Below are 17,184 nucleotides of genomic sequence, written 5' to 3'. Positions count from 1 at the left end.
GAATGCAGGAATACACAAGCTTGATGTCATTCAAAACACACTATGTAGACCTAAATGAAGACTAAACATTCATTGTTTATTTATTTGTATTCATTATGCGATATAATTCGTTGTAACCCGTCACTAACCAATTAATATTATCAACTACTCGTTTGGTTAAGCAAGGAAATTGTTGGTCCAACAAAAATCATTTACGCGTACAGCATACATCATTGTCATAATTGACAACACATAATGACATGCATGCGTGTTACAGTTTGAGCGTGACAACACATTGGTTGACTTCAGTACACATTTTGAAACTAGCAGTCGCTCAACAACACATTGGTTGACTTGACTACACATTAGCGACAACACATTGGCTGACTTGACTACACATTTACGCGTGTCTATTTTTTTGTAAACAAAGTTAAACAAAGGCTCGGTCACAACCATCTATATATATGGCAGACTAGGCTACTAAATCACACATTATCTTGCTTTCAAATAATCTCCCAACTGATACACAAACTATGGCATTTCTAGGAGAAACTAGCAGTCAGACGATTGTCAACTCAAGGTTGGCTTTCATTTATCCAAATGGATTGATTATTCACAATGATACTGGGGTTTACTTCCAAACTTCAACTCCGGTGCCCATTCGAGTACCAAATAGGTGTGATTTTGCAAGCCTAAAAACCAGAATACACAATACCCTTCAGCTATCCGACAAACAATTTTTGGATGAAATTCACTACCGGAAGCCATTCACCGATACAGGTAACCAAATTCGCTTTGAGTGTATCAAATTGATAAATGATGACGATGTCAACACAATGTTAATGTGTAATGATCAATTTTCTTGTGTTGGTCCGATTGAGTTATTATGCACCGTTGGAAGAACACCAGATGGAATAATAAACTTACTTGAACGCTCTATGCCTCGTATTCATGACGCGATCCTGTATTACAACGGCAAATGGAACATGCCACCGCAGAACAAATTTGTTGGTTGCGCGTTCACAGGAAAAAATCCTAAGAAATTTCAAATTCCTTCAACATGTACCATCGATGAACTGAAGAATTTAATCAAGCAAGTTGCACCTAAAGGGATCCCCCCTCTTGGAATTCACGAATCACAAACGGTAAGACGATTGTTTTTTCGCCAACCAGCTCGGTTTGAGTATTCAGATACGGTTATAAAATATGAAATAAATGAGCTGATCACCAACGAAGAACTGCTGAAGGTGTTAGTACAATCTAACTACTGGAAAAAATATGGACCAATAGAAATTTTAGCTGTCTTTACTAAATATGTTGAAGACGAGGTCAGTGGGACGTCGCTAAACAACTGAATGTCATGTTTAATTTTTTGTTTTTTTGTTGATGTAACCTTTATATGTTTACGGCGTGTTTAATTCCCATAATAAAGTTGAATGCGTTGTTTCAGTGGTCCAAAAATTTAATTGTTAAAAGGGTTCATTTCCTATTTTTTTGGATTTTGAGGCTTTGTTTTGACGTGTTAGTTGACGGAACTGGGGAACGGGACTATTTTTTTTGGATTCTTTGACGTCCAAACATGAGAAATGGCCGCCCTCCATTGTCTCAGGGCACAGGCACACCCACGCAAAAAAATCCCAAACATGGGTACTTGAACATGGAAAAAGGGTTCATTTCCTATTTTTTTGGATTTTGAGGCTTTGTTTTGGCGTGTTAGTTGACGGAACTGGGGAACGGGACTATTTTTTTTGGATTCTTTGACGTCCAAACATGAGAAATGGCCGCCCTCCATTGTCTCAGGGCACAGACACACCCACGCAAAAAAATCCCAAACATGGGTACTTGAACATGGAAAAAAGATTCATTTATGTAATTCTTACAAACAAAAGTCATGATTCTAAAAACTTATGTTTTTTATGTAATTCTTACAAACATGGAAAAAGGGTTCATTTATGTAATTCTTACAAACATGGGTACTTGAACATGGAAAAAGGGTTCACTTATGAATTATTAATCATTTTAAAAACTTTTATTTTTTATGTAATTCTTACAAACAAAACTCATGATTCTAGGTTCCCTTTTTTTAAAAATAAATTTAAAACAACCGTAAACTTCGCTTAAGGACCACAAACAATCGGAATAACAAACTATATTATAAAATAATAAACTGTGCAAAACACGTCAACTATATTAAACAAAAACTGTAATAATTACAAATATTCATGTCAACTACAACACAACAAAATAAATACAATGATCAATGGTCCGTGCGGCGTCTCTGACGAGCCCTGACCGTCCCATCAGCACTGGGTCCCCCTCTCGCGATCGTCAGGCAGTCCTGCATAATGTCATATAACTCTGTGCCTGCAGTGACTATCCTAAGGTTGAGCACACGCTCCAACCTCTGTCCAATCGCCTCATATCCCTCGTAATCATCCTGTCAAAGTCAGTAAAAACATTTATTATGAAATTCAAAATAAACAACAACTCATAAAACATTAAACGCGCAAATAATCTTACCACATATGGAGGGGGGTCAAATGCCACTGGAACCTGGGGGCTGGGCGGCTGTATGTAGTCCTCAGGGTCTGCAGCTGGTGCATCCCTCTGCTGGTCAGCTGCCTGGGTCGGTGTCATGAAAGGGTGAGATATGCGGAAAAACCACTCAATGTAATCCGCAGATACCTGCCCAGGCACTAAACAAGGCTGACCCGCAGGTAGTAAGTGATCCGCAAACTCCATCCACCTGTCATCTATCTGATCCTGTGACAATCGTGCACTAACAGGCGGCGGAGGGATGCTCTGGATGTAACCGAACTGGCGTACCACCCTCTCCGGTCGAACTGCGACGATCATAGGACCCCATCTGAGCTGACCCTGGAACGATGAAATCTCCTGAAACGCCCTAACACCCCGATGCTCCGTGTACGGCAACCAGGACACATCTGTGACGGTCAAACCATCACAACGTGCCCTGTAGGGTGCTCCTGTGATGCCCTTCATGTGCGCCTTCGACGTCAACCACCGGGAAGCACGTGGGGACGTCTCCTGGTATGTGTCGTCAGTCACGCACTGATGCACACTAGGGAAGTGCTCATAGATCCAGCACTACACAATAATTGAGGTTAACATAACATAAAAACATGTTTAAATCATAATCGAACCTAACATATTAATAAACACAAAATTTACCTGAATTAGCGTCAAGTACCCCGCAAGCTGTCGGGTGGTGGTCCTACAAGCCTCATCTAACTGGTCGTACATATGAACCAGCGCGGCAACCCCCCAAGCGTAACCACCACTATGAGCGAGGTCCCGGAAAGCGTCAAGGTGGACCACATGCACGTATGTTGCACTCTTATTAGCAAAAAGAGTGCAACCGACAAGGTGCAGCAAATAAGCGCGAGCTGCGACAATCCACCGCCGGGCCTGACATCTGGTCTCATAAATGTCACGAACCCATCCTAATCGTACATATGCTCCACGTGTGAGTGCTGTCTCGGCTCTGGCCTCCTCCGCAGACACTTCCAGCAACTCCGTGAGCAAGAATCTGGCCTCCTCCGTAGAAAGAGCGTGGAAACTGTGCAAGGCGCCAGTGATGGGCAAATGTAGAATGGACGACACATCATCCAATGTGATCGTCAGCTCTCCTACTGGAAGGTGGAAGGTGCTAGTCTCACTGTGCCACCTCTCCACAAATGCGGATATAAGTCCAGGATCGCCAGTAATAACTGAACAATCTATCAGTGGACTTAATCCTGTGGCAGCCACCAGGCCTTCAATCTCAGGCACTGGCCTCCCAATCAGTGTCACCTTCCTCCCATGTGACACTAACTTCAAATCAGGACGTTCCTGATTTGAAGTACAAATTATACAATTATTAAAAAAAATTAATCATAAACAAATAAATAAACAATGACAAATAATTAACAAATTAAAATACCTGTCCACTCCACACGGCATGTGCAACATGCTCGGCAAATGATGTGAGCACTGACGGGTCACGTGGACCACCAGGGAATCCCTCTGCAGCATCATCACCATCTGACCCCTCACCACTATCAGCACCCTGTGCGTCCGCACGCATCTCAGGTGCCTCCATAGGCTGCTCAGGGACATCATCAGTCATGTCAGCGACGTCCTCAGCCATATCACGTCCCTCCGTAGTCATCTGATGAACGCGTAGCCTACGGGCTGAGGCAGTAGGCCTACGCCTCTCGGGAACATCGCCAGCATCCTCGTCAGCAGCTCTATCTCTGCCTACAACTCTACCTATGGCACGACCTAAACCTCGTGTTCTGGCCATGATCTGTAAATCATGTCGAACACGTATTTTTTTCGGTCAAAATATACACAATTTTCTTTATAAAAAATCAACTTTATTTATAAACAAATAAGACTAACTTAAATCAAATTATTTTCACACATACACGACCTAATTTTAAAAAAAAATTAAACAACTTCATTTATATAAAAATAAACAACTAATGTAAAATAAAATTATTAATAAACATGCACAACTTAATTTTTTTTAAAAAAAATTAAACAACTTCATTTATAAAAAAAAAAAAACACAACTAATATAAAAATAATTCATTACTAAACATCCACAACTTAATTTTTTAAAAAAAATAAACAACTTCATTTATAAAAAAAAACACAACTAATGTAAAAAAAATTAATTAGTAAACATCCAACTCTTAATTTAAAAAAAAAATAAGAAACTTCATTTCTAAAAAAAAACACAACTAAATTACTTAGTAAACATTGTGACACCCTCTACCCCTCACATATATACTAATAAGGAATAAAAAAAAATTCAAATATTAATTAAAAGTATTTTTAAAACATTTTTTTTAAACAAGTCTTTCAAAGGGGAAAAAGGCTCACATTCATTTTCTTCTACATCATATTCAAACTTGTCCAAATAAATAATAAAGTATTCTCGACTCAACAAGGTCTTCATACAATTAATATAGAACCTATATCCTAATGTCACATCCTATCAGAGCGTTGTGTTCTCGTGTCCTCTAGCATGAGGTTCTTCATAGTCATCCACCTATTCATCTGCTCCCCCGAACACAAAGTTCAAGATCATCACAGGATCCAAACACAAACAGCAAACCGGGAGTGAGTTATCACATTGCTAACTACTAGAGAGAAACAACACAACATATAGTAGCCAAATACAATTTACTTAGCATATCTCACATTATTTCATCACTTTGTCCTTCATCAATCACACTTTTCATCCATCAATTACACCTTTCAATCATCAATCACTATACACAGAAATCACACACTCCGATCAAGACATAATAACACATCAATTTCATAATAAACAATTAGCAAGCGTATGCGACAATTATGCTAAGACTCAAGCCTATATGCAATGTGGTACCATGTCAGTGAAAAACCACCCTGGGGCGCTTAGGAGTACATAACAAGACACACCACACAATGGGTTTGTCAGGTCACTCTCACTAAGTAAGATCATAGGGAGACCAGTCAGGGTCACGATGTTTTGCGAGAATGCTCCAACCATATGAGATCAGCATAGGCTTAAAGGAGCACTCAAACCCGGTGACCCCCAAGGCCTACACTCCGAAGAGTCCGTCAGGGCCTCTCCCTCCTGATTCAGGTCCAACCCCTAAAATAATTTTTGCATGCAGACACTGCTCATGAATTATACAATACCCACGACCTTACACTCGTGTTTTAAACACGTTCAACACAATCGCACTATGATTTAACACTGGCTCCTAAATAGGAAACCTACATTTTCTCTTTAACACTGCGCATCAACGCTTTTCTCAAGATAACACTGGTCGGGTTATTGTACAATTCATAGCTTACAACACAAGTAATTTCACATCAAGTGTTAACTACACACTTATCCACAACTAGAACTCATTCACAATTTCACTTCTCATAGTGTGACAATCCACCATCACATGTTTACACGTATCTCACAAATTAACACATGTTCAACTTTACACTTATACTCAATCTCAATAACAATATTATAATCTCAAAGCAACATATTCTTCTACAATTCATCACATACTCACAATTTGAATCATCATTTCATATCCTCAATATAACAATTTATATAAAACACTATCACAATATTAGGACTAAAATCCCTTAACTAATATTACACAATTATATCAAAATCATAGGTCGAAATATACAAATATCAAGAGCACAATTTATCAAGCAATTTTCATTAGAACATCAATATTTTATTTATAATCATAAAGGAAAAATTGCAATTTAATAAACATCTCAAAATAAAACCCCAATTTAATCCTCTAAGGATCCCTACACATGTTCTCACTAATCCCCAACTGTGAATAACTCATCCCTTACCTCTAAGCGGGCTCACGTGTCTTCAACCAGTGATAGCAACATCTCTAGCGGTTCCCGGAAATTCTTTCAATTATTCATCCGACTGCTCCGATAGAATTCCCAAACGTCAGAGAGACGGAGAAGAGATTGAAACCTCCACTTGTGCTGTCTTCATGCGATTCTTTTTTCTCCCTCCACGAATAATATCTCGTAAATCCCAACGGTGGAAGCGTGAGGAATTGAATTTCGAACAACATATCCAAATTTCACAATAATCCAACGGTTAACGAAATCGGGATCGTAGTTTTACCAAGACAGCTCTGGGTTTCTGCGGGAAAGAAAAAGACTACAATGCGAAGGGTGTTTCTCTCAGTTTAGACATGATATAAAAATTCCCAACGGTGAGAATGCTCGGAATTGTGTTGCGAACATGATACTCAAATTTCACAACGATCCAACGGTGAACGGGTTCAAGATCATTGTTTTTCTAAGACTGGTTTGATGGGCTGCGGGAAAAAGAAAGGGTTTTGAGAGGAGAAGGGAAAAAACGAAAATGAGGCCAAAAGGAGACAGATGACTTAACATAACTATTTATACCTAGTGTACTCAGCCTATTATTTGCTCTATATTTATTTATTTCTTTATTTATTTCTAAAAAGCTTTTTAAATTTATTTACGAAAAATTGGGATGTTACAATTTCACCCCTCTTAAAAGAAGTTTCGTCCCCGAAACTTGCCGAAAGATCGAGAAAAAGATATCACGCATATGATTCTCAATATCAAGTTGTGTGTCTAGTTGAAACTCTTTTTCCGTTACTTCGATCACAAGACTCCTCTGCACTTAACTACTAAATCCGGTGATCCTCGTTTACTCAATGATAGTATTTCATAAGTAAGTCTTCTCACGAGAGTGACATCTCAACTATAATAAAATGTGAAAGACATACTATTTGAATTAGGGTAATATCATAAGAAACACGAATAACAATTAGAAACAAACAAATATACACAAGAAAACGCGACTAAACACATGGTCAGCCCCTTTTTTTTTTTTTAACATGGGACGGTTCAAGAATAGAAGGAAGAAGAAAAGTGTCGAGACTTTCACGCTCCACCAATCCTAGTTCACAATGACTATCGAGAATACATGATTTGCCTACCTTTGAGTCTAAGCCTCTTCCTCCAACATGATCTTTCTCACTTTCGTATACTTGACTCATAACTCTTCCGGATGAACCGCTTCTTCCGGAAAGTTCCCGGAAGACGTTTTCCGGAAGTCTTCCGGAAGAAGTGTTCTTCCGGAAGACGTTTGGTTACTTCCGGAAGAACACTTCTTCCGGAAACTTTCCGGAAAAGGTTCTTCCGGAACTTCCGGAAGAACTCCTAACGGGTCTTCCGGAAGTCTCCGCCGTCAGCCTCTTTTCCCCATTTTTTCCGGCGTCCTCTCCTCTCGTTTTCTACCGTCCTCTCCTCTCGTTTTCTACCCTAAAGTTACTATCCTAAGGTAACTATCCTAAGGTTCCACTGCTACAAGCTATAACAATGTTGTATCAAAGGGGAGTTAGGGAGACTAACCTCGTTCGCGAAGAAGAAGAAGACGACGTTCGCGCTTGCCTTGCCGGAGAAGAAGAAGCAGTTCGCGGAGAAGAAGAAGCAGTTCGCGGAAGGAATGAGCAGCAGCAGAAAAGTTTCTTCCGGAGAGGGGGGGGCTTTTTATAATTTTTTATTAAAGGGCAAAATTGTCCATTCATAAAAGTTGCTGGGTGCACCAGCAATATTACTGGGTGCACCTAGCATCTCCCAATATTTATCTTCGAATTCAAGCCGAGGTGTAAGCACTCATCCAAACATGCTGTAAAAAAATGAGTCAAAACTATCATCCAACATTATATAATATTTTTCTTTATTAACCCTTGCTATTTTTTAGTACTCCTTTTTTATTAAATCATATCACATATGGGTTTTTTCAAATAAGACTTGATATTAAAAGTATATTTACATATCTATTGGAATATTATATATATATATATATATATATATATATATATATATTGAAATATAAGTTCGAGAGTTGACACCCCACCTCTTTCATTATACAAAATTACGAGTCAATTCCCATTTTTTATTGGCTTTTGGTTTTATATAATGCCCTTCTATATATCAATCATTTTATATTAAATTCTTAATCTTGCATATCGGAAACAGACCACTATAGTAATTTCTTTTCAAACTTCAATTTCACGCGTTGTCAAATTATTTATATATTATACTCTTAACTCTTTTTTCTTTTTAGATCATGGGGGAAATGATACTCTTAACTTTTGATTTATTGTTTTTTTCACTGTTTTAACTAATTATTATCTTCTCATCTCTCTCATTAACTCTTATTAAATTATACTTCGTTCTTTTTTATTTTAGTTGTACAAAGAACAATTCAAACAAACTCAAACTTGAATCATTTAGCTATTAAATATTAGAAAATTAAATATTACATGTTGGTTTATCTATGAAAATCAAGGGAAAAACAAGGATCTGTTAGAAAATAAAGATAGAAAAAGATAAATTAGAGAAAAAGAAACCAAAGTATATTATTTTGAGAGAAAAAATGAGCTACGAAATTAATAAAATAAGTCATTTTTATATTTTCCTCTCGAATTTTGTTAATACACTTTATATTTAAAAAATTTAAAATAATTGAAAATTCATAAAAAAATTAAACTATAATTACCTAAAATATTTTTTATTTTAAAAAAAACAGAATGCAAATAAAAACTGTTAATATATTATCTAATATCATTTTACATTTATTAATATCAATTACTCTAACAACTAATTTTAGTCCTGTAAAATAAAATAAAAAACTAATTTTATCAAATATTTTAATTCAATAAGTTAATTTATAAACTTTCAACATCTCCAATTATTCGCTTATAAGTTTTAAGCTAATTCATCAACTAGTTTTATCAAACGGTTATAATCAAATTTTATATGCAAGCACATGAGATATTATTTAATTATTACTCCATATATTATGTAAATTTCAAAATAAGAAAAATGTTGGCGACATTTTTTTCTGAATCTTCTTTATTATTAGTGAAAATTTATTAAATCACCGATTTTGATAGGTTTCATTTCTTATTAAAAAAAAATTTCTCCTAATCTATAAGTGACACTCAATAAGAATTTTAAATTAATTTCAGACAATTATAAAGACTGTTGGAAAAAGAATATCACTAAAAAAATATATATCAAATTACCACGGGTTAAATTACTTATCCAACCATTAAACCATAAACCATGTCTTTACCAATTTGGTGACAACTCTCGTTTTAAAAATCTTGACTATAATGTACGAGTATGACCATCTTTATATGACCATAAAAAAGCATTGCATCAACGTCATAGTAAGACTTATTTCAGATTCCACAAGGACACTAGGAAATTATTGGAATAGTAGAAACAAAAAGCTTAACATTGGTGCAACCCACAGAATATCCCTCCTGGAAGTTATTCATGCATAATAGTTCTTCATGAAACAAAACAAAAGATAAAGATAACAAAAACCAGAATTACAAGACACATTAATGGAAAGCATTATCTGAGGCCAGGTTTGCTAGTTTAGGCTGCACTAGCAATCCACCAGAAGGGATGAGCACCATAGTTTCTGCAGTTTCTACAGCTTTGACCAAAGGCGGCTCAAACTAGCTTGAATTGACCCATGTGGCTCATCCGTTGGCAAGTACACATCATCCTCAAACTGCATAAGCATCAGTAATTCAGTATCGTCTTTAAGATGTAACAGACAAGGTAAATTCTAAATATAGAACACATAAGGTGATCTGTGATTGATGTGACCATCTTAGAACAACCTATACCTTCACTACAAGAGCATCTCTAAGATAGTTCTTGTGTAGGTTCTTAAAGTTAAGAACCATTTTTAACTAGGTTCACCACTGGAGGAAGATGATATGGACATTACGAGTAAGAACTGTTCTTATAAAAGAACTGACTCTTAACCATTAAAAAACAATTGAAAGGTAACGTCTGAGACCCATTAAAGAAAAATTAAGATGTAAAAAACTTGAGACCTGTTTAAGTTCTTACAGAGATGCATCATTGGAGTGAAAAGTTGCTAAAGTTCTTAAAACCGATGTGGGATGGTAAGAGCCATTAAAAGAGTTAAAAAAACTAAATGATGTTCATTATTGGAGATGCTATAAAGGGCAGTCATAAAGTGACAGAGATGTAGACAAGTTGAAGGAAGCTTATACATAAATATTTGGGCAGGAAAGGAAAATATAGAAAATGGGTTCAATTAGGTTTATCAAATGACATGTTTTCTGGATTTCCTTTCTTGATCTTTCATACGTTTTTGCGTTTACTTGGCCTACGAGCAAGACCACATAAAACTTTCCTTCCGTAAGGATCCCTTCTAATATGAGGGCCGGATATCAAGAATTTAAAATAATACACAGTAAATACAGGACATGTTACTGTAGGTCTTTCCTAATGTCATCACAAACCATTGGTAAAAGGTGAGATTAAACTTGTCCATCCTGCAGCTGCAATTATGGCCATAAGCCCATGACTAAAATGCAAAATTCAAGTTTTAGTGCTTATATCATTATAGTGTCACATTTGATTTCCAACTGTGGTTCCTCAATATTCTTTTCTCCTTATAGAAAGATGTCACAATACTAATAACATCAATTAAGACTTCATAATGGGTTCCACTAAATTCTGCAAGCTTTTCAAAGAAAAGAATCACAATACCTTCACAATAGGGCCATCCTGGTTTGAGATATTGACAGGTATGAAATGAAGATTTGGCAACTTTAGACTGACATAAGCTATGTCAGGAAACCTGAAGCATAAAAATCAATAGTTACTCCATCTAGGATTATCACACATGCATTAAACTTGTGGTTATTTAGGGGAAAACCAAAAGTGGCTGTGAAATGCAGAGACAATAGAGAGGTAGATAGATTTCTACACACGCAATGAGTTAGACAGTGAGAAACCTGTTCAGTGTGGCCTTTGCCATCAGGTAGAGTGTGTTTTGAACAGATGGGCTATAGACTCCCCCTTTTGGTGGGCCAAAAAAAGTGTCAGCCAGAACTTTTTTCACTTCCTGATACTTTTCTGTAAAGTAAAGCGGCTTCTGAGGGAGGCTATACAGCGATTCATACGAATACCTACAAACAACCACATCCAGGTTAAAGAATACCAGTGTAATAATCAATGAGAAAACTTTTCAGGCTTGAATTCCTTACCTGGACGATGCTATATGAACTCTTTCATTTTACAATTAAAAAAAATGACAAGAAAAATTTCTAGAAATTGTAATGAAATTGATCATAATTATGCCTACAAGATTGGCTTCCATAATATTAAGGCAAATTATAAGGGAACAAAAATTACCTCCACAGTGCGGTTACTTCTGTTGCTACCATCCTTTCACGGGTATCAGGAAGTGCTGTGTACTTGTCTCTTATGAAATTCACAAAACCAGACTGCTCAGAAGTCACAAAAATAAATAAATAACTTGGACATCAACTTGTATTTTCTAAGTATGCAGCAAACCAGTTCTGTAATAATGCCGTGTATGAATCTATATGCTCATGCAAATTGAACAAGTTCCAAAGCCCAAACAGGTTTATTTCGTCTACCATCTGAGAAAGTTCATATCAGCCATGAAAGATATGTAACCAATTTCAGAACTACAAATAAAAGAATTATCCTCCTCAGTCCTCACCCTTTTAGGACCAAGGGAATTTCAATATGAAAAATAAGAAAAAAAGGATGTAGCGATGCCATGCGAAGTATATGCAGCAGCTTTTGTCTTTTTCTCTTTCTGTTCTTTAGTAATAATCTTCTCTTTCTCTTATTATACCGAAATCATTTTGAGTATCCTCATCTTCTACACAGAATTGAAAATTTTGGTAACATCATTATCATAGATCTGGTACTGTAAGACTGATTTTAACTAAAAATCTACAATATTTTATGAGCCTTGATATAGTTGCAATTTATGTATTTTCAATTAGAGTTTGTATAAATACAAGTTGTAATTTTAAAAGTACTCAGCCTATTTGTGTTACTTTCCTATGTATTTCAGAATAAATTATATAAAACGTAGAATCTGTTATACTGTATTGCAATCCCAAGTTTTATGTGTAATGCAACTACTGTATGATGTGTGCAGAAAATATTTTGAGCAAATTATCACCGAAGTTGCCATAAAAAGAAAAATGAAATCAGAAAAGTCTGTGCTTTCTTTTGGGTAAATGGTTACATTTTTCATGCATTTATCTTCAGCTTAAAAACAGATCATGCCACTCCTACTGAAAACATCATATTGTTTTGAGAACTTCTGTATTAGAGTTACAGGAATTGGAAAAACTAGATGAAAATCAAAGCACTTGTTTCTAGCAAGCTTACCTGGGTTGTCTTCAACACTGACAATCCTTCAATACCAGAAGTCAACTGAAGTGAACCAGACTTTTGTACTATCGCCTCTGTTGTATGCTTCTCAGACCCAAGTTTGAAACCTAACACAATAAAACCAAGAACTTGAGGACAGGTAGAAACAAACTATAACTATAATTAAATCAAGAATCTTCAACTGCAACACAAATTGAGTGCAAAGGCTAACAAAAGCAGAACCTCTACAGAGTGTGACATATATGAGCACCTTCTAAAACGAGCAAGTCAGCACAATGTATGATAGTTTGACTAACCATGTTCATGAGGTTGACCATCCACAGTGACACGCTCCCATGGTTTTTCCACAATATTCACAATAGCACCAGTAACCTACAGAAAAGCAAGAGTTTTCTTTCTATCAAGTAGCACATATTTAGAAATGCTTTTTCATGGGAAATAATCACTTATTTTATAAAGCTCTCACAGGAAGTGAGCAAAAATACACAATTATTTCTCCAAAATAAGTTAAACCAAATACTTATGTAATTACATTAAAAGAAAATATGAGAAGGATGACAATAATTTCCGATAAAAGACAGTCCAAAGCAAAATGCTTAGCCTAAAAAAGATCAAAGGAAAAACACAGTGCAAAATAAAGGAACAACAAAAACAAATAAGGAGCGGAAAAGTACAAATAATCTCAATATTGATATTAGATTTTCAGTCACCAACCTTCTGGTAAAATGATACAAAGTGCTTAGCAAGCAGAATAGCAAACTCCTCGGCAGAAAGTATGTCAGAGCATTCCTTTGCTTTTGCATACACCTAATTGCACATTAGATAAGAATTCAAAACTCAGTGAGCTGACGATGGTAAACATAAACAGACGAAAATGATCAAGTGGTAAATGACATTGTACTTTCACACAACCACAGGCAAACATTTCCTGTTCTGCATAAATTCAACTTCACAGAAACATGTACTAGAACAAGAAAATAGGATTGACCTTCATGTACAGAAATTAACAATAAAAATTGACAGAAAGAGAAATAATAAAAAAAAAGTGGGTGAGAGAGAACTGAGAAGGTTAAGGTTGTTACGGTGTTTTTCATGGTATCAGTAGCAACGATGTCAGAGTTGTCATCGCGGAGGTACGAGTTGACGCAATCCGAAAAGAGAGTGATCCCCACGCGCCACTCCACAATGAAGTGCTGCCCCTGCCTCGTCTTCCACACGCGCGCCACTCTCACGCGTTCTTTCCCGTGCCTCTGCTCGAACTTGAACCCTTCCACCACTTCCTGCTTAGCCATCTTTTCCGAACACTCCTACGTTGTTGTTTTTAAGGTTTCTGAGAACTTAAGAAAGAGTGTGTGAGTGATTTAACTCTTTTGAGTTTTCGCCCTATTTATACGTGTGCGTGTCTCGTGTGAGGACAAGGCCCTGTTTGCCGGTTTTACTATCCCCTCCTTGCTGTATCTCTGTGTGCTGTGTGCGGGTACATTACATCATTGTCCAAACAAATTGTTAATAATTTTTTTTTTCAATTTCTTGCTACAAATAGGTTTTGGACGAAGATTGACCGAAATTATGTATGGAGATATTACGTGAGAAAACTCTCAACTTGAAAAATCATATATGTGTCGATATTGTCTTGATATTGTTGGTAGGATAGGATAAGGACGTGGAGAATATGAAGGTAATAATTTGTGTTAAAATAAGTTAAAGCAAGTACGGACGTGAATGTTAGTTTATGTGCTTAATTACATTTTTTTATAGAAAGGAATTTACTTTTTAATCTTTTGATGTTTTTGTTATTTAAATTTGGTTCTCGTTTTCTAACTCATGGGGCTCAATTCCTTTATGAAAAAGAAATATAACTAAAAAAACTAAGTTATCAAACTCAAAAAAATATATGTAAATTCGTGTAAGTTTCTTAGACTCCAATTTTAAATTTGTAAGTATCTACTTTATATATAAAAATAATAGCACACTAATATGTAACATGTCAATGAAATATTTTAACAACATAATAAAACAAAATAATAATTTATAAATTCTATAACATGCACTTAAATATTTAAGTCTAGTAATGTATCGTTATTAGATTATAACTTATGTGGGTAATAATAGTAGTAGATATCATTCTGATTGAGGGTTTTATGTTGTTGGATAATGAGGGTTTGATGTTATTAGAGGTAGGAGTTCTTCAATTCAAGAACGACACATCAAATGAATGTATGTTGAACTCTAAACACGCAGAAAACAACAAAAAATGACAATGTATTTTAATTGATCTAATTTTTTTTAACTTGCTTACTCAATGATAAACTCAAGTGTTTACCTCGAGACTATTAAAAAGAGAATTTGGACATGAATAAACTTGTAGAAGATAAGTAAACTCGTAAGAGTTAACGAGTTAACTCGAGAGTTTCATAACCATAATTATAAGATAGCAAAACTTATTTTTAAAAAAAGTGTTTCTTTAATAAAATAAGCCAGTTTTTTGCTTTATATTTTGCTTCAACTTAGCCAACACTAAATTGAGTGAAAATGTGTTATGAAATTTAATCATTACACATGTATTTAGCTTCGACTTGGCTGACGTTGAATACCTATCAAGATCAGGGTTGCACCTTCTCCTATACGATAAACATAAAGCACAAATGTCACTTAGGATAGCACACGTCTCCTATGTTCTTACGTGACAAAAATCAATCATTTTGATAAATACTTTTTTAATCAATTTATTATGGCAATTAGCTTTTATTTTTAATCCATTTTGGTAAAAAAAAAAAGCCTAATTGTAAATGTGAAATGAAGTTGTTGGTGTTGACTTGGCTTAAATTAATCGATTAATTATTTTATGAAAAAAATGTTTTTTTACAAGAATATATTTGATATCAATTAACATGCATATGATTTTCGTTTTTTTGTTGTGAATTCATATGATTCCCTTTAATTATAAATTATTTGTAGAATATTTTGTTTTTGTGTGTTTGATAAGATATTTTAATTAATTTTTAATTTTTTTTATTATTTGGAAAACTTATTTAACTATTTGGTAAATGATATGTAAAAATAATAAGATAATTGGAAATTAAAAATATAATTAAAATAAAAATTACAGTTTTTAAAAATTAATTAATTAAAAATTAAATTAATAATTACCTCCAACATATATTTTTATCAATAAAATAAAATTGAAATATATACGAAGAATCAATTAAACATATTCATTTCTGTTATACTTTTCACACTTCTACATATAATATTACCAAATACTTATTATTCAAGTTACATTAGTAACTTTCATTAAATATATAAATGAGTTACCTGATATTACAGTAATCATCCATCAACAACAAGAATATAAAAAACTACCGACTACAAATTTTCAATTGACTTTTTCAACTAATTTAATTAAATATAACCTTTCTGTTTTTATTTCTTCTTTTTTTATCCATATGAATGGAACTAAGTAGAAAGAGTTTAACATTTACACATTGTGTACCCAATTGAACTAAACCCTCGGTAGAATGATCTGTAGTTTAACTCTCAAAACTCAACTCCCAGAATATAATAAAGTTTAGTTCCACTTTTGATAAGTAATTTAAGGAATTGAATTAGTTGAGTCTCTTTGTCTTCAATTTATAATAATTAAATACTTTGCTATTTTACCAATTTTTTTACACCCCGTTGAATATAGGATAGATCATGGCACGAGAAACACAGATCCCGTCTCTGAATATTTTTCCGGTTGGAACCTCAACACAGACCACTTCATTACTTGTCAAAACGTATTTATTATTTGAGCCAAATTTATGGGCATTTTTTAAAAATTTTGTGGACATGTTAATTATATTTTGTTGGCTTAATTCTTTTTTGTTTCTATTACTGACATTTTTTAATTTTTCTCTTGTCGCATACAACGCTTTATTGAACTGTCATGTTAATATTTTCATTAAATATCAAATGTCAAATTGATAAATCGATCAAAACTATACAATTAAATAATAGAAACAAATTTATGGGAAAAAATGAGGAAATTAAATTCAAGAAATGATAATAGTAAAGGGACTAAAATATAATTTCACTTATTCATACACTTTTTGTTCCGGTACATTAATTTGAAATAAATAAATAAATAAATATATATATATATATATATATATATATATATATATATATATATATATATATATATATATATATATATTATTGTTGTTGTTGTTTGGAGATTTAAAATGCTTGTAAAATGATTGGATGTAACAACATACAAAAGCAGGATGATTCATCACAGCCAAAAGGAGACTCCTCAAAAGCCCTATCCTGGTTAGGGCATGACGATGTGTTCACCGTTGTATAGAAGGTCTCAAATGAAGTTAAATGAGGAGGACGTGGAAAGTTAAGCTTAAACGAGTAATCAAT

At 34.6% G+C, this 17,184-nt stretch overlaps 1 protein-coding gene across 1 annotated transcript; it reads right to left on the bottom strand.

Moving 5' to 3' along the window:
* Positions 1-9,635: 9,635 nt before the first annotated feature.
* UR9 (uricase-2 isozyme 1) lies at positions 9,636-14,107 on the bottom strand. Its single transcript, NM_001249762.2, has 8 exons — positions 13,857-14,107; positions 13,489-13,581; positions 13,071-13,146; positions 12,772-12,881; positions 11,752-11,843; positions 11,352-11,525; positions 11,104-11,194; positions 9,636-10,087 (listed from the first exon to the last, which is right to left on the bottom strand). Exons 1-8 carry the CDS (start codon positions 14,064-14,066, stop codon positions 10,004-10,006), a joined length of 930 nt encoding a protein of 309 aa, NP_001236691.2. The 5' UTR covers positions 14,067-14,107; the 3' UTR covers positions 9,636-10,003.
* Between the last annotated feature and the right edge of the window lie 3,077 nt (positions 14,108-17,184).

Source organism: Glycine max, chromosome 10, assembly GCF_000004515.6.
Source record: "Glycine max cultivar Williams 82 chromosome 10, Glycine_max_v4.0, whole genome shotgun sequence".
Taxonomy (NCBI): Eukaryota; Viridiplantae; Streptophyta; class Magnoliopsida; order Fabales; family Fabaceae; genus Glycine; species Glycine max.
This window is presented reverse-complemented; position numbering and strand designations above follow the sequence as displayed.

Excerpts from the sequence above, each read along its gene's own strand:
- UR9 (NM_001249762.2), bottom strand. The coding sequence starts at position 14,066 with ATGGCTAAGCAGGAAGTGGTGGAAGGGTTCAAGTTCGAGCAGAGGCAC. Across the intron at positions 13,582-13,856 it reads CTGATACCATGAAAAACACC|GTGTATGCAAAAGCAAAGGA; the intron begins GTAACAACCTTA and ends ATGTGCAATTAG. Across the intron at positions 10,088-11,103 it reads AGGATGGCCCTATTGTGAAG|TTTGAGGATGATGTGTACTT; the intron begins GTATTGTGATTC and ends ATGCTTATGCAG.